This window comes from Pristiophorus japonicus, chromosome 8 (assembly GCF_044704955.1).
Source record: "Pristiophorus japonicus isolate sPriJap1 chromosome 8, sPriJap1.hap1, whole genome shotgun sequence".
Taxonomy (NCBI): Eukaryota; Metazoa; Chordata; class Chondrichthyes; family Pristiophoridae; genus Pristiophorus; species Pristiophorus japonicus.
The window spans coordinates 58,637,392-58,655,471 of record NC_091984.1 but is presented as its reverse complement, the minus strand read 5'-3'; the positions used below and the strand labels follow the sequence as shown (position 1 = coordinate 58,655,471).

The 18,080-nt window shown below is 48.4% G+C and overlaps 1 protein-coding gene across 1 annotated transcript; it reads left to right on the top strand.

Annotated features, from left to right (window-relative positions):
- Window positions 1–4,875: 4,875 nt before the first annotated feature.
- LOC139269125 (putative nuclease HARBI1) lies at window positions 4,876–5,634 on the top strand. Its single transcript, XM_070888226.1, has one exon. It carries the CDS (start codon window positions 4,876–4,878, stop codon window positions 5,632–5,634), a length of 759 nt encoding a protein of 252 aa, XP_070744327.1.
- Window positions 5,635–18,080: the final 12,446 nt, after the last annotated feature.

The window sequence follows — 18,080 nt, the reverse complement described above, 5'->3', positions numbered from 1 at the left end:
CAGACTTTGTGCACTTTGCCACTGATGAAGCAATCAGGATGAGCAGGTGCCTGGGTTTTCGGCTCTGGCTGGCTTCCTACAGGTTACATTGCATCATCAACTGTACAAATGTGGTCATCAAGGCAGCCCCACATCACCCAGGAGTGTTTGTGAACCATAAGGCCGTCCACTCCCATCAGTGTGCAGCTCATCTGCAAACACAAAAAGATCATGCAGGTGTGTGCCAGATTCCCAGGGAGCCGCCATAATGCATTCATCCTGCGGCAGTCCTCCCTCCCTCAGCTCTTCGCACTTCCAAGCAGACTTACCGGCTGACTACTTGGAGACAAGGACTGAAGACATGGCTGATGATACCCATGAGGAGCCCAAGCAATGAGGCGCAAGAGCGTTAAAATCAAAGCCATATGACGACGTAATGTGTCATTGATCAAACATTCAGGATGCTGAAGATGGGCTTCAGGTGCCTTGACACATCTGGAGGAGCCCTTCAGTATGCGCCAGCCAAGATTTCCAGCATGATCATGGTGTGCTGCACTCTGCACAACAGCGCGCAACTATGAGGATTGAAGCTGCAGGAGGAGCAAGGTACAGAGGACAGTGCCTCTTCACAGGAGGAACGTGAGATGGAGTAAGGAGGAGGAACATCATGTGGCCATGGCACCAGCAGCTGCGCATATTCTTGCCCGGGATGAACTCATCAGGGCAAGATTTAGTCAGGTTGCATCACTGCACCCATCTGGCAGCCACGTGCTGAACCCACTCACCCACCATCCCCGCCCCCCCAAACCTCCCCAACCACAAAGCAGTCCTGCAGTCATCAAAGCATCCCTTTCACAGACACCCAATACTCAGATTAAATCTTGTCTTACCATTCAGCAGAACTGAGAAAGCCACTTGCGAGGGTGGCTAGCAAAAATGGGCAAGAAGGGAAAGTGGTGCAAAGAAATAATTTTTATGTGACTCCAAATTTAAACATAAACTTAACAGTGTGTAACACACTCATGTGCACACCCTTGTACAACTATTAATCTTTCATCTCCCTCTCTCTCCCACTCCTATGTCGTGCAACCCCTGTGGCTTCAGCAGAGGTAGAGGCAGGCTGCTCACATCCCTGCTCTGATGTCCTCAGGGTTTTGGAGCCAGTGAGGGCCCCGCCAAAGACTGCTCCACCTGCACCTGTGCAGAGGCAGACTCGGCCATCAGGACATGAGGCAGCATGTGCGCACTGACTGAGGGAGGTGGGGTTTGGGCAACAGGTGAGAAGTGTAAGCACTTTGAGCAGAGCCCCCACTTCTTTGTCCCCTTTCTCCATCTTCCCTCTCATCACCCGCCCGCACTTCCTTGCTAGCAATGAGCCGGAGAGCACTTTGCTGCACATCAGTGAGGCGCTGAACGGCCAAGGCTAGGTTAAGGTGGCATTCAGAGTGTGCAAGCCACTGGTGAGGGGCAGCATGCGCTCATTTGATTGTCGCGTTTGATGCTCCATGCAGGTGGACACTCTTTCCATGGACAAACGCATCATAGCAAAGACCTGCAACATTATGCCACGCATGTTTGAGACAGACTTCTCCATTCTCTCCACAAGCGTGCATAGTGTGGCTGGAAATCCTGCCAGTAAATCACACATTTTTACTGCTACTCCAGAACCATCCTCTTCGTCGACGGCCCTCAAGGTTCAGCACCTGTGTTGGGGTAAAAGGAAGACTTCTCTTCCTCAAGGTGGACTCCCTGATATAAGGAATCGGCACCTGCCCTTTGACATAGCAACCACGGAATCACTCAGATGGAACCTCGGTTAACCGATTTATTCGAACATGCCCGGGAAATGTTCCGATGAACACTTCAAAGTACAAGAGTTCAACAAGCACAGTTGTATGATTTTTCGATTTATGCAACCCTCCTACAAAACCACCGATTGGCCTACTACTATCAGCGAAGTGACATTGATTTGTTGACCCTTATCAGACTGGCTCGGAGTGGTTTTCCCCCACCTGTCCATCTCCCATCACACATCACCCTTCTGGAATGTGTTTAACTTTATCTCAGTTCCTCATGACGTGTGAATTGACATTGCATCCCAGGGTTTACTATCTTTCTAGGCTGTTGACTCTCCACTGCCCTTGGTGGATGTGTTACTCAGTACTGAGTGTATGTCTTCATCTTCTATCAGTTTGTGCTAAGGGTCAATGCAGTGTTGGCTACTTATGATGGTTCATTAACCATCAAGCTTTGCAACATGCAAGCTTTGCTGCTTCCCCTTCTTAAAACCCATTCAAGCAAATGTATAAGCGTGCTTTACATACATAAGCGAGTTTTTCATGCAATTACAATCCCTATAAAGACAGAGGAACTCCCGATTCCTCAGAACCTCCTAATACTGATAAGGCCTACAATTCAGTTCAGGTATCGGTTTTCCTCCCCATACAACCTGCATCCAGCTGAGCTGATTCTGGAGCAACCTGCACCCTCCAACAAGACCTCTCCACTGCTGTCCCTGTCTACACCATCTGCTCTTGCTCACATGTGATGTGTGAGACACCAGCTGACAACACAACTCTCTTGGACCAAAATTGCCCCTCTGAGAAAGGCCCTTCGGGACCTCAAACCGGCGGCCACGCTGCGGAGTCCAGTGGCCGCCAAGTTTTCGTGAAATGGCTGCCGCGATAGTTATTCCCCTGACGCGGCTTAGCCGCCTTGTGCAGCACTGCACGTCCTCCCCTGCCACCTCATCACTCCACACACTGCCATGGTCCCGGGCCGGAAGCACTATTCCCCTTAAAGAGCTGTCCGGCTACTCGGCAGTGCAAAGAGTTGGATTTTTGAAGTGGAGCATCGTTGGTGATTGAGACCGCCAGAGTGGATTAAATGGAGTACGAGAAGAAGCTTGCAGGGAACATTAAGACGGATTGCAAAAGTTTCTATAGATATGTAAAGAGAAAAAGGTTAGTAAAGACAAACGTAGGTCCCCTGCAGTCAGAATCAGGGGAAGTCATAACGGGGAACAAAGAAATGGCGGACCAATTGAACAAGTACTTTGGTTCGGTATTCACTGAGGAGGACACAAACAACCTTCCGGATATAAAAGGGGTCGGAGGGTCTAGTAATGAGGAGGAACTGAGGGAAATCCTTATTAGTCGGGAAATTGTGTTGGGGAAATTGATGGGATTGAAGGCCGATAAATCCCCAGGGCCTGATGGACTGCATCCCAGAGTACTTAAGGAGGTGGCCTTGGAAATAGTGGATGCATTGACAGTCATTTTCCAACATTCCATTGACTCTGGATCAGTTCCTATGGAGTGGAGGGTAGCCAATGTAACCCCACTTTTTAAAAAAGGAGGGAGAGAGAAAACAGGGAATTATAAACCGGTCAGCCTGACATCGGTAGTGGGTAAAATGATGGAATCAATTATTAAGGATGTCATAGCAGTGCATTTGGAAAGAGGTAATATGATAGGTCCAAGTCAGCATGGATTTGTGAAAGGGAAATCATGCTTGACAAATCTTCTGGAATTTTTTGAGGATGTTTCCAGTCGAGTGGACAAGGGAGAACAAGTTGATGTGGTATATTTGGACTTTCAGAAGGCTTTCGACAAGGTCCCACACAAGAGATTAATGTGCAAAGTTAATGCACATGGGATTGGGGGTAGTGTGCTGACATGGATTGAGAACTGGTTGTCAGACAGGAAGCAAAGAGTAGGAGTAAATGGGTACTTTTCAGAATGGCAGGCAGTGACTAGTGGGGTACCGCAAGGTTCTGTGCTGGGGCCCCAGCTGTTTACACTGTACATTAATGATTTAGACGAGGGGATTAAATGTAGTATCTCCAAATTTGCGGATGACACTAAGTTGGGTGGCAGTGTGAGCTGTGAGGAGGATGCTATGAGGCTGCAGAGCGACTTGGATAGGTTAGGTGAGTGGGCAAATGCATGGCAGATGAAGTATAATGTGGATAAATGTGAGGTTATCCACTTTGGTGGTAAAAACCGAGAGACAGACTATTATCTGAATGGTGACAGATTAGGAAAAGGGGAGGTGCAAAGAGACCTGGGTGTCATGGTACATCAGTCATTGAAGGTTGGCATGCAGGTACAGCAGGCGGTTAAGAAAGCAAATGGCATGTTGGCCTTCATAGCGAGGGGATTTGAGTACAGGGGCAGGGAGGTATTGCTACAATTGTACAGGGCCTTGGTGAGGCCACACCTGGAGTATTGTGTACAGTTTTGGTCTCCTAACCTGAGGAAGGACATTCTTGCTATTGAGGGAGTGCAGCGAAGGTTCACCAGACTGATTCCCGGGATGGCGGGACTGACCTATCAAGAAAGACTGGATCAACTGGGCTTGTATTCACTGGAGTTCAGAAGAATGAGAGGGGACCTCATAGAAACTTTTAAAATTCTGACGGGGTTAGACAGGTTAGATGCAGGAAGAATGTTCCCAATGTTGGGGAAGTCCAGAACCAGGGGACACAGTCTAAGGATAAGGGGGAAGCCATTTTGGACTGAGATGAGGAGCAATTTCTTCATCCAGAGAGTGGTGAACCTGTGGAATTCTCTACCACAGAAAGTTGTTGAGGCCAATTCACTAAATATATTCAAAAAGGAGTTAGATGAAGTCCTTACTACTAGGGGAATCAAGGGGTATGGTGAGAAAGCAGGAATGGGGTACTGAAGTTGCATGTTCAGCCATGAACTCATTGAATGGCGGTGCAGGCTCGAAGGGCCGAATGGCCTACTCTTGCACCTATTTTCTATGTTTCTATGTTTCTAAAGGGTTGGTACTTTATTTTCGGTGACTTTGTTGCATTCTGTGAGTAACAGTGCTTAAGAGAGGGCATATTGCGGAAGAGTCTTCTGGCAGAAATTTGGATACACACATATGAGTGATGATCAGTGCCTTCGCAGGCTGAGATTCCGGAAGGACGCCATCACTGAGATCTGTAATCTCCAGCAACCAGAATTGGATCCACAGACACGGGTGAGGATAGCCCTGAGTGTGGCATCGAAGGTCACAATAGCCCTCAACTTCTATGCCACAGGCTCGTTCCAAGATGCCACTGCGGACATCTGCAACATTTCCCAGTTTACAGCCCACACAGTGATACGGGAGGTCACATACGTTCTTTATGGGAGGAGGGCTGACTACATCTCCTTCTCCATGACCAGGGAGCACCAGTTCGAGCACCAGACTGGCTTCATGCACATTGCGCACTTCCCCAGGGTCCAGGGGATGATTGACTGCACCCATATAGGTCTCAGTGCACCACACCAGGCTACTGAGCAATTCAGAGACTGCAAGGGCTTTCTGTCCCTCAATGTACAACTAGTTTGCGACCACAACCGCAAGATAATGCACGTGGATGCCCGGTATCCTGGCAGCACCCATGACTCATTCATACTGCGCCAGAGCAGTTTGCCACACGTCTTCACTGGTCCCAACGAACATAACGACTGGCTCCTGGGTGACAAGGGCTACGCGCTGAGCACTTTGCTCATGACTCCTCTGCGCAACCCGATAACTGATGGGCAGGTAGCGTACAATGAGAGTCTGACGGCCACGAGGGTCATAATCAAACACACCTTCGGCATTCTGAAGCAGAGGTTCCGTTGCCTCGACCACTCAGGTGGTGTGCTGTAGTACTCGCCTGAGTATGTCTCCAGATTTGTGGTGGTGTGCTGCATGCTCCACAACCTTGCCATCATGAGGGCACAGACATTAGAGGACGACGCAGCAGTTGCACCTGTGCAGGAGGAGGAGGTCCATGAGGAGGAGGCTCAGGAAAAGGAGCAGGAAGTGGGTTGGCAGCCACACAGGAGGCGGCATCCCCATTCTAACCCTGCAAAGAAAGCACAATGCCGTCTCATAGCTGCCCGCATCACATAAATAAATGCCCACATGGCCATGTCCATGGGCCAACCTGTGAGCCCTCTCACAAACCATTCCCACACACTGAAATGGCAGAGCTGATCACAAATTCTAAACAATAAACCAAGATTTATATAACCCAAACAATGGGTCTCCAAAACACTCACATCATCTATTATCACCCTTGTCCAACTTCTTATTACCCCTCTTACGCAGATCTATCCTTACAGTACGCCGCAGTATCTCTCCTGTGGCTGCCTCAAGGCTTTGGGAAGGCAGCTATGTGTGCGTGTAGAGGAGCTGCAGATGTCCTTCTTGGACGCCCTCGACCAGCTCTGACCCTAGAAGGGCAGGCTGAAGACTGGGCCACATCCTCCTGTGCGCCTTCAGTCGGAAGTGGCTGGGGCGACGCCATGGTCGGCAGCAATTGCAGAGTGGCAGGTCTCGGCTCAGGGCTGCTGTGAACCGGAGAGCCCACATCAGTATCCTGGTCCGAGGAGCCAGCACCAATTCCCCCGGGGCAGCACTCCACCTCCCCCACTAAGCTGCTGGACCACAGGTCGGCGGGTGTGGCCCCCGGGCCACCCAGCCACAATGGCAGCAGTCAGGTGTCACGTAGCCTCCAGCTGAGACTGCATGACAGCAATCACACTCTGGAAGCCATCAGAGCCGAACGCAGTCAGGTGCTCAATGCCCTGTTGCCCAGAGTGCATGAGAGCATTCTGAGCTTCCAGGGCAGTGACCACCCTGTGCAAAAAAAGGTCAAGACGAACTCAAGACACAGCTGCAAATGAAGGCCAGGGAGCAGCTGCTTCGTGAGCATGATGCATCAAATGGATGAGGGGAATTTCACAGTGCGAACATCACACCGCAGCCACAATACTGAAAACAGCCATTAACACCGGGAATTTACACTCCTCTCCGTTTATGACAAAAAAAGGGCAATTTCGATCTTATTACCACTGCAATCATATTGGTGCCAATGGACGGCCAACCCGTTTCGGGCGGAGGACAATTTCGGGCCCTGTCTTAGTGGTCCCACCGACATGTTTGTATCTGTGCTGGTGCAAGGTCTGCAGGAGTCCTGTGATAGCGGTTCATCAGAATGGGTGATATCCTCTGAGGAGTCATCATCCTCCTCTGGCACCACCACCTGTGGGATATTGATGGGCCAATGGGAAATTAAAGACATGTTAGAACTGTCACCGTAAGGCCGGAGTTTTCCTTACCTAGGTGGGTCGGGTGCGTGAGTCGGTGTGGCAGGTTGAGACCCCATTCTTCTTCTCATCCCGCTCCTCAGAGTGACTTTCCGTTAATGGCGCCGATTCAGGCAGGCCTGCGCATTACCCAGCCCTATTGAATGGTGCGGGTCTGATGACGTCATCGATGACTCATTTCCAGTGGGGATATTTAAAACAGCCTTGACCACATCGCATTTAAAGTTTCATCCAGGAGTGTGCAGGGAGGATATACCACCATCTGGTTATTGCTCAGACTTGCAGAGATTACTTCACAAAGACAGAGGCTTGCACCCAGGTTTTCAGATGACTCCCTGCATATTCTTGTGGAGGGAGTCAGAGCATGCAGGGAGGTCCTCCTCCCTTCTGATGGGCAGAAGAAACCTCCCAGGAGACTAACAAAGCCTGACTCCAAATAGCTGAGGAGGTGAATAGCGGGGATGTGGTGAGGAGGATCTGGGTGCAGTGTCGGAGGTGCTTCAATAATCTCATTAGATCAGGAAAGGGGAGTCCAAAGCTACACTCACCTTCATCCTGCTCTGCCTGTCATCACATCTCCCTCACTGTGCCTTCCCAAGCCTGTTCCTGCACATCATTACTCACACCAACATACCTTGCACATCCATCCATCCCTCTCTATCTACATACTCACATCCCCCTCTAAATAACCAGCCCTCACACTCAACCTCATCCTAGTGCAATCATACCAACTAACACCACACAAGGAGGCCATTTGGCATTGGCACTACACTCCCTCATAGTCACCCAGATGTAACCCACACATTCCTTACACTCATGCCATAACTCTCAATCAATCTTCTCTTCTTTTCCTCCTTGCAGGAGAAATGAGTGCACAATAATAGGGAAAGGGAGAGAACCGGAGATGGCTCTCCATCCTTGGCCATTTCGACCATGGCAGAGGAGATTTCCCTAGAGGTGGCAGGAGGTGGGAGACGGAGAGAGGGGGACGGACCTCTCAGCAACCTGGTGACAGAATTACATCTCATACAGCAAATGGCACACAGCAGTCACTCATATAGTGACTGAGGTCAGCAGCCAGTGAATGTTCATCATGTCCATAATGGTAGTGTTACCCATTCAATCGCAGCAGGAAAGTGAGCAGGTTGCCTCTACCTCTGCTGAAACCACAGGGGTTTCACCTCGTAGAAGTACGCTGACATACATTGGCTCCCGGTTAAGCAACACCTCGATTTCAAAATTCTCATCCTTGTTTTCAAATGCCTCCATGGTCTCGCCCCTCCCTATCTCTGTAATCTCCTCCAGCCCCATTGCCCCCCCCCCCCGAGATGTCTGCGCTCCTCTAATTCTGCCCTCTTGAGCATCCCTGATTATAATCATTCAACCATTGGTGGCCGTGCCTTCAGCTGCCTAGGCCCAAAGCTCTGGAATTCCCTCTCTAAACCTCTCCTCCTCTTTACTTCTCTTTCCTCCTTCAAGATGCTCCTTAAAACGACCTCTTTTACCAAGCTTTTGGTCATCTGTCCTAATTTCTCGTTATGCGGCTCGGTATCAAATCTTTTATCTCAGAATACTCCTGCGAAGCGCCTTGGGATGTTTCACTATGTTGAAGGCGCTATATAAATACAAGTTGTTGTTGTTGTTGTAAACAAAAACTGACAAAGAAGCAGGTGCTCAAGGGTAGCCACTTGGGTGTTTAAGGAAGTATGACTGTTAAAGTTCCGTTACTGTTATGACACATATAAAACTATTTATTCTCACCACTTTCCGGTCATGGCCATTCTCGTATGGTACTTTGGAAGAGGCTTAGTGAGTTGAAATGAATGTTGAGACATAACGTTACCTCCAGCAATGGGAGTCAGTGTGAAAGGAATGGCTTGGTCATTGTAAGGATACTTTATGGTGTTGTCAGTGAGAGAGCGGTGGGGGGGGGGGGAACGACATGGCACAGCATGTTACAGCCAGTTGGGTGCAATGCAGGAAGATCTGGCCATGATGAGGCCATCCCTGGCAGCAATGTGCTCCGATGGTGCTGGCATCTAGACCTCAAGTTTCTCCTCCTCCTCCTCGTGTTCCAGCAGATGCTCTTCCTCCTCCTCCTCCTCTGAAAAGGCTGTGTGCTCTGTGCCTTGATCCTCATGCAGCGCCAAGCCTTGTTACTGTGGTATGGTGTGCAGGGCGCAGCAGACAATGATGATTCTGGAGACCCTGGCTGGTGCTGCTCCAGATCTGTCAAGGCATCTGAAGTGCATTTTCAGCATGCCTGTTGTTTGCTCTATGACATATCCAGTGGACATATGGCTTTCAGTATTTCTCTCCTGGTCCTCAGTACTTGACCTTCTCAAGGGTGTCATGAGTCTTGTCTTTAGTGGATAGCCCTTGTCTCCAAGCAGCCAGACAGAAAGTTCTGTTTTGTGGTGTGAAGAGCTGAGTGAGGGTGGTCTGGTGCAGGATGAAAGAGTCATGACAGCTGCTGGGGAATTTGGCGCACACATGCATGTCTTCCTATGGTTGCAGACCAGCTGCACATTGAGGGAGTGGAAGCCCTTGCGGTTCACAAACACTCATGGATGATGATGGGGTGCCCTGATGGCCACATGTGTGCAGTCGATGATGTCCTGCACCCGTGGGAAGCCAGCCAGAGGGGCAAAGCCTAGCGCCCACTCAGTAACACGGGCTTCATCAGTGGCAAAGTTGACATAAGAACATAAGAACATAAGACCGTAAGAACATAAGAATTAGGAACAGGAGTAGGCCATCTAGCCCCTCGAGCCTGCTCCGCCACTCAACAAGATCATGGCTGATCTGGCCGTGGACTCAGCTCCACTTTACCCGCCCGCTCCCCATAACTCTTAATTCCCTTATTGGTTAAAAATCTATCGATCTGTGATTTGAATACATTCAATGAGCTAGCCTCAACTGCTTCCCTGGGCAGAGAATTCCACAGATTCACAACCCTCTGGGAGAAGAAATTCCTTCTCAACTCGGTTTTAAATTGGCTCCCCCGTATTTTGAGGCTGTGCCCCCTAGTTCTAGTCTCCCCGACCAGTGGAAACAACCTCTCTAACTCTATCTTGTCTACCCCTTTCATTATTTAAATGTTTCTATAAGATTACCCCTCATCCTTCTGAACTCCAACGAGTAAAGACCCAGTCTACTCAATCTATCATCATAAGGTAACCCCCTCATCTCCGGAATCAGCCCAGTGAATCGTCCCTGTACCCCTTCCAAAGCTAGTATATCCTTCCTTAAGTAAGGTGACCAAAACTGCTCGCAGTACTCCAGGTGCGGCCTCACCTGTACAGTTGCAGCAGGACCTCGCTGCTTTTGTACTCCATCCCTCTCGCAATGAAGGCCAACATTCCATTTGCCTTCCTGATTACCTGCTGCACCTGCAAACTAACTTTTTGGGATTCATGCACAAGGACCTCGTAGGACTGCTCCTGGGCACGGCCAAGGGTGCCATCAGCCGGTCCAGGCAGCGGGCGGTCGAGGGGGTCGTTCAACCTGACTGCCTGCCTCTCTTCTGCTCTTACATCCGGTCCAGGGTGTCCTTGGAGATGGAGCACGCGGTGTCCACCGGTACGCTCGCGGCCTTCCGCGAGAGGTGGGCACCGGAGGGACTGGAGTGCATCATCACGGCCGGCAACCAAATTTTAATTTGATTTTACGTTTTAAAGTTTAATTTGTTTTAATTGCCGGTGCTTTTAGTGTCCCCCTCCCCTTTTATAGGGGGCACTGGAAAAAATGTGATTTTAGCGCCCCAAAAAAAAAACCAAAAAAAAAAGGAAAAAAAAAGGGGTCTTGAAAATGTCTGCTGTGTCACCCAGGCGGGTGGCACGGTTTAATGTTTATGGTTATTTTCAGGTAAACTCAAAAGAGTTTCATGCACAAGGACCCCCAGGTCCCTCTGCACTGCAGCATGTTGTAATTTCTCCCCATTCAAATAATATTCCCTTTTACTGTTTTTTTTTCCAAGGTGGATGACCTCACACTTTCCGACATTGTATTCCATCTGCCAAACCTTAGCCCATTCGCTTAATCTATCTAAATCTCTTTGCAGCCTCTCTGTGTCCTCTACACAACCCGCTTTCCCACTAATCTTTGTGTCATCTGCAAATTTTGTTACACTACACTCTGTCCCCTCTTCCAGGTCATCTATGTATATTGTATATGATATAATTGGCTGACTTGTCAAACAGGGTATCGGTGACTTGTGTGATGCATCTTAGGGTGGCCGACTGTGAGATGCCGCAAATGTCTGCTGCAGAACCCTGGAAAAGAGGCTGAGGCAAAGGAGGTGAGGGTGCTGGTGACTATGACAGCCAATGGTAAGGTGTGTCCACCAGGTTCTCTGGGCTGCAGATCTTGTTCCAGTAAGCTGCAAATGTCTGTGACAACCTGGCATGATAGCCTGGGCCTCCTTTGCTGCTCAGTCATGTTGAGGAAGCGCATCCTTTGCTTATATACCCTGTGTTGTGGGTATCGTTTCTGATGCGGTGCAGCCCTGCACTGATACCCTCTGTCCTGTGGAGCATCAGGTTGTTGAGGAGAAAGCTGTTGCTATTGCTGCTGCTGCTGCTGCTGCTGCTGGTGTTGGGGCTTGTCTTGGTCCGATTCTGAGGACCAAGTGGAGATAGATAGCACGCGTGGTGATGTAATAGATGGATGGTCAAGTAGAGATCAGAGAAGCAATCTGTCAATGGTGTGATAGGTAGTTGCAATGAGGCGAGAGTGGCTTCCGAAGTTGCAGATAATACTTGCAAACTGTAGTCACCTAAATCTGTGCACTCAGCAAGAGCCTTTCCCTTAGCCAAGTAATGAGGTATCCTGTGGGAGTATTTATTGGGATTTCCATGTTCCGCATTACAGGCCACTGAGCTTCCACCTCAGGTTGATGGACATGGTTCCCAAGCCGCGTGATCCCATGGTCATCCAGTGAAATTCAAAAGGTCTGGTTGCAAACACCGTTCAGGGTCTGAGAACAATGTTTTAATGAGCAAAATTAGGTTGCCCACCTCTGCCGTTTGGGTACGTGCTACGCTGGCAAATGCACCCAAGGGAAAGGCACGAGGAAGCCCGATGACGAAGGGGCCTCAACGCGCTTCCTTTTTTTCCGAATTTTACTCCCGACCCACCTCCAATCCCGCATGCACGGCAGTGGGAAAATTCTGGCCAAAGTGACTTAATGCAGAATATCCACTTTTGTGTTAATTATTGCACATTTAGTCAAGCCAGAACATAGTGGCTGCTGAGGCCTGTGTTAGGAAGGGGACCAGAGTTCTTCTGTTAGCCAGCAGCAACTCCTGCTGGACATGTGCAAATGTGGACGTTGGGGGAGGACAGAATCATGCTCAGCTGTAATGCCCCTCTACTGTTTGGTCAAATATCCTGTCAACACTCATTGTCAAGGATATTATATTAATAATAATTACTTAATTGAGGGCAACCAGCCTGTGGAGCGGAGGGAAGAAAATTAGTGAAGACAGGCTGCTGATTCGTTCTTACCCGTTTCACACTATCGCCAAAGGCAAAATTACCCCCCTTGTTTTCTTTTGTTCTTGTGTAATTTTTACTAGTCCCAAAATGCTGACAGAAATTGTATTAAACTGTACCGAGGTAGGGAGCTTTGACATTCCAAAGATTCTACCCTTTGCCTCTCACCATTATTTCGAGATCAGATTACAAAGCTACACCGTTCTATGGACCAGAAAGGATTCAGTCTTTAGGCATGATTTTCCATAGGCTCACATTAAAAAGGGACTAGCATTTGTTTTTTTAAAGCTTTATTATTTAAATTCCCAACATATATCTATTTTTTTCAATGAGTTCACAAGACAGTGTTTCAGTATTCCAAGGTTTGATCTCATTTCCACCATCTAGGTGATCAATCTTGGAATTAATCTTTCACTCTCTAGTCCTGGCTTGCCTCCATGCAGAAAAGTTATGATTCCAACAACATGGAATGAGAAATGAATTTTTAAAAGACTACATGAAAGAACAGGACATTATTTATATTATTAATAATTTCAAAATTGCATCAGATCCCTGAAAGGAGTTAATCAAAAATGGCTATTACCTTAATTTTTCATAGTGAACCATATTCAAACAATATGTTTTCATTCCATGGTTGAGGAGACAGGAAAATTGGGTAGGCTCTGTTATAGACATTCACTATCTATAATCTTTGTTATGCATTTACAAAAAAAGAACCTCTATTTTGCATGGCATTGGGAGATCGAAATTCATCTTACAACTGCCAAATTTCTTGCACATTACGGTAAGTATGTTTTTAATTGCGTTCCAACATCTTTTTCATCCCATTAAGATCAGTGCCCTTCTCTTTGTCTTTCAGCTTAGGGAGTGGGTGACTGAATAATGTGAGATACCCCCACCAATCCTGCTTCTTTCCCTCCGTGTCCCCATATTAACCTATTCTTTTGGTGAACAGGACACCCACAGGAAGGAAGTGGGATCCTGTTCTAACTATGCTGATTAGTCCAATGATGTCAACAGGATCTGATCTGCAATTTCAAGCTGAGGCTTGGGGTGGGGGGGGGTTGTGGGTGTGGGTGGGGGCAGCGGTGTCAACTTTTTCATCAAGCTAAACCTGCTGGGAGCTGGTACCTGGGCCAGAGCTGACCCAAAAAGTAAGTTTTACATTTATTTTTTCATGTAAAATGGGCTGAACCCACTGGGTGAGTTAGATTAAAAGGACCTCCTTCTCTAACCATAGTAATGTGATGTATGGGCCTTCATGGTGATGTAACTGGGAACTAAGAGGCCCTGATGTTAATCGGGGGCCAGTTGTTCGTGGGTGAGTTTTCATTACAGTTTAAAACTCAACTGCTTGGGGATAAAATTAGGCCTGGGGTATTTCAACATCCAAGTCTGATTTAAGTGTTGCGGGCCAACTTCCCACCCGTTCCGGGGTGGGTTGGGAAGTCGGCGGCAAGTGGCACAAAGTCACGTGGCCCAGAGGCTAGACCGCAGGATCCGCTGCTCTGCCCCTTCTGGCCCCAGAAGAAAATGTTTCCAGATTCACAAATTTACCTTGATGGGCCTCTTCTGGCTCCGATCCAGTCCTAAGCTGGGTTGGCCTGACAGAAAACTAACTGCCATATCCTGCTCAGGCCAACCAGTTAAAATTGCAGCCAGAGCCCAATGAGGTCATCAGGGATCACCATGCATATGGAAAAAGGGTAAGTAAGGGTGAGTAAATAACTTGACGGATTTTAACCGCCCATCCACCTGATTTCTGCCAGGGAGATAGGGTTAAGATCACCCCCTATAGTTGTAAGTCATTTTGAGATCTGTTTACACATTTTGAAGCACACAGATCACAATACTGTGGGCTCACTTTACCCCAATGCCATTTTTTGGGCTACAGCAAGAGTTACGCCAGTTTATTTGGCCCCGACTACTCCAAAAAAAACGAGTAAGTTTCCCCGTTCTATTTTTTGAAATTGGCGCACTGCAGCCTGTCCTTTAGCTTCGGGGGGTGGAGTCTGCTGTCTGCGCCAAAAAAACTATGCCCCCACTTCCGCACATGCGCGGAAAAAAAAGACATTTTTGACGTGATTGCTATGGGCGCGCTTGCCCAGTATACCTCCCGGTCTGCATTCGGCCATTTTCAAAAAGCCAGTTGTGTTTGAGAACTTTAATTCTCAATCGGAGCTGCAATATAATATGCAACACGGCTCAAGGACCAAGGAATCGACTTTCCACTTAGATCGCTACTGCCCAAAAAATGGGCGATGCTCCAGCCTTAGCGATGTTTCAGCTCTCAGGATCGCTGGAAGATCGCCCATTTTTTGGATCACAACTTTCGGCATTTGTTTTCCGGCGATAGCCCAGCGATAGTTCAGCGATGTGGATTGGGCCTTAGCAATGCGAAATGGGCCCCAGCGATGTGGAAGGCAAGGCGTCCCTTGTAGTGTATGGAGAAAGAGTCAGACTGAACACTGTGAGTTCAAAGTAATGTGTGACCTTAGTCTTTTGTTGCAGGTCTCAAGAGTGTCTCTCCAACCTGTGACGCCTTCTTAAATACTGTGCTCCCAAGGGATTATGAGATCTCTTGGGACTCTGGGGAATGAGCCCTCTGGTGGCTGTACAAAGTATATACAAGTCCAGATACATAACAACATTACCCCCTAAAGTCAATAGTGTAACTATTTACAATGTGAGTCGATCTGGGGCCCTTCTTGCCCTGGTTGATCGTCTCGGTGTGAAGGCTGGTGTTGTTGAGTCATTTGTTGGGCCCTCGCTGGGCTGCTGTGCAGCTGGCCTTGCTGGGCTGCCTGGTGTGTTGGGCCCTGCAGCGCTGCTGTGGATGATGGGTTCTGCTTTGTGGTCAACCGTGGTGCCGGTTGCCACTGGTGTGTGTGTTGGTGGGATCAAAAAAGTTAGGGTCCAAGGTGGGTTGCTCAGGGTAGTCCGTAAATTTGAGTTTGATTTGGTCCAAGTGTTTCAGGTGAATGAGTCCATTTGAAAGTTTGACCCGAAACACTCTGCTCCCCTCTTTGGCCACAACAGTGCCGGGAAGCCACTTGGGACCTTGCCAATAATTTGAAACAAATACAGGATCATTGACTTTAATCTCGCGTGACACATTTGCGCTATCATGGTATGCACTTTGTTGAAGCCGCCTGCTCTCTACCTGTTCATGTAGATCAGGGTGAACTAATGAGAGCCTTGTCTTAAGTGCTCTTTTCATGAGCAGTTCAGCAGGTGGGATCCCAGTGAGTGAGTGGGGTCTCATGCGATACCTAAGCAGGACTTGGGATAGGCAACTCTGCAGTGAGCCTTCAGTTACCCTCTTCAAGCCTTGCATGATGGTTTGCACTGCTCTCTCTGCCTGACCATTGGACGCTGGTTTAAACGGGGCAGATGTGACATGTTTGATCCCGTTAAGGGTCATAAATTCTTTGAACTCAGCACTGGTAAAACATGGCCCGTTGTCGCTCACCAGGACATCGGGTAAGCCATGTGTGGCAAACATGGCCCGCAGGCTTTCAATGGTGGCAGCGGATGTGCTAGCCGACATTATCTCACATTCAATCCATTTGGAGTTCGCGTCTGCAACCACAAGGAACATTTTACCTAAGAGCGGCCTGCATAGTCGACGTGTACCCTAGACCACGGTTTGGAGGGCCAAGACCATAAACTTAGCGGCGCCTCCCTGGGTACATTGCTTAACCGTGAGCATGTATTACATCTGTGAATGCAGGACTTTAAGTCCGCATCGATGCCGGGCCACCACACATGGGATCTGGCTATCGCTTTCATCATTACGATGCCTGGGTGGAAGTCATTGATGAAGGTGTCTCTGCCCTTCTTGGGGATCACTACTCGATTGTCCCACAGAAGGCAGTCTGCCTGTATAGACATTTCAGCTTTGCGCTGCTGGAATGGCTTTATCTCTTCCTGCATTCCCACGGGGACACTGGACCAGCTCCCGTGAAGCACACTGCTTTTGACGAGAGATAATAAGGGGTCCTGGCTTGTCCAGGTTTTGATCTGCCGGGCAGTGACGGGTGATTGCTCAATCTCAAATGCTTCCATAACCATGGCTAGATCTGCGGGCTGCGCCATTTCCACCCCCGTGGTGGGCAATGGCAGTTTACTGAGAGCATCAGCGCAGTTTTCTGTGTTGGGTCTGTGGCGGATGGCGTAGTTGTAGGTGGACAACGTGAACGCCCATCTCTGAATGCGGGCCGATGCGTTGGTATTTATCCCTTTGCTCTTAGAAAACAGGGATATAAGTGGCTTATGGTCAGTTTCCAATTCAAATTTTAGCCCAAACAGGTATTGATGCATTTTCTTTACCCCATAGACACACGCTAATGCTTCTTTTTGATTCATGCTGTAGACTCTTTCAGCCTTAGAAACATAGAAACATAGAAAATAGGTGCAGGAGTAGGCCATTCGGCCCTTCGAGCCTGCACCGCCATTCAATAAAATCATGGCTGATCATTCCCTCAGTACCCCTTTCCTGCTTTCTCTTCATAACCCTTGATCCCCTTAGCCGTAAGGGCCATATCTAACTCCCTCTTGAATATATCCAATGAACTGGCATCAACAACTTTCTGTGGTAGAGAATTCCACAGGTTCACCACTCTCTGGGTGAAGAAGTTTCTCCTCATCTCGGTCCTAAATGGCTTACCCCTTATCCTTAGACTGTGACCCCTGGTTTTGGACTTCCCCAACATTGGGAACATTCTTCCTGCATCTAACCTGTCTAAACCCATCAGAATTTTAAACATTTCTATGAGATCCCCTCTCATTCTTCTGAACTCCAATAAATGCAAGCCCAGTTGATCCAGTCTTTCTTGATATGTCAGTCCCGCCATCCCGGGAATCAGTCTGGTGAACCTTCGCTGCACTCCCTCAATAGCAAGAATGTCCTTCCTCAAGTTAGAAGACCAAAACTGTACACAATACTCCAGGTGTGGCCTCACCAAGGCCCTGTACAACTGTAGTAACACCTCCCTGTCCCTGTACTCAAATCCCTTTCGTATGAGAGCCAACATGCCATTTGCTTTCTTAACTGCCTGTTGCACCTGCATGCCAACCTTCAATGACTGATGTACCATGACATCCAGGTCTCGTTGCACCTCCCCTTTTCCTAATCTGTCACCATTCAGATAATAGCCTGTCTCTATGTTTTTACCACCAAAGTGGATAACCTCACATTTATCCACATTATACTTCATCTGCCATGCATTTGCCCACTCACCTAACCTATTCAAGTCAGTCTGCAGCCTCCTGGATGCACAAGCAACTGGTTGCAGTTTCCCAAAATCATTGGCTTGTTGCAATACACAGCCGACGCCATCTGACGATGTATCACATGCTAATACCAAACGCTTACATGGATCATACAACACAAGCAATTTGTTTGAGCATAACAATTTTCTCGCTTTTACAAAGGCTTTTTCTTGGCTTTTGCCCCAAACCCATTTGACCCCTTTTCATAGTAAGACATGTAGTGGATCTAGC

What these genes read in the sequence shown, in the direction of transcription:
- LOC139269125 (XM_070888226.1), top strand. Translation starts at nt 4,876, where the DNA reads ATGAGTGATGATCAGTGCCTTCGCAGGCTGAGATTCCGGAAGGACGCC.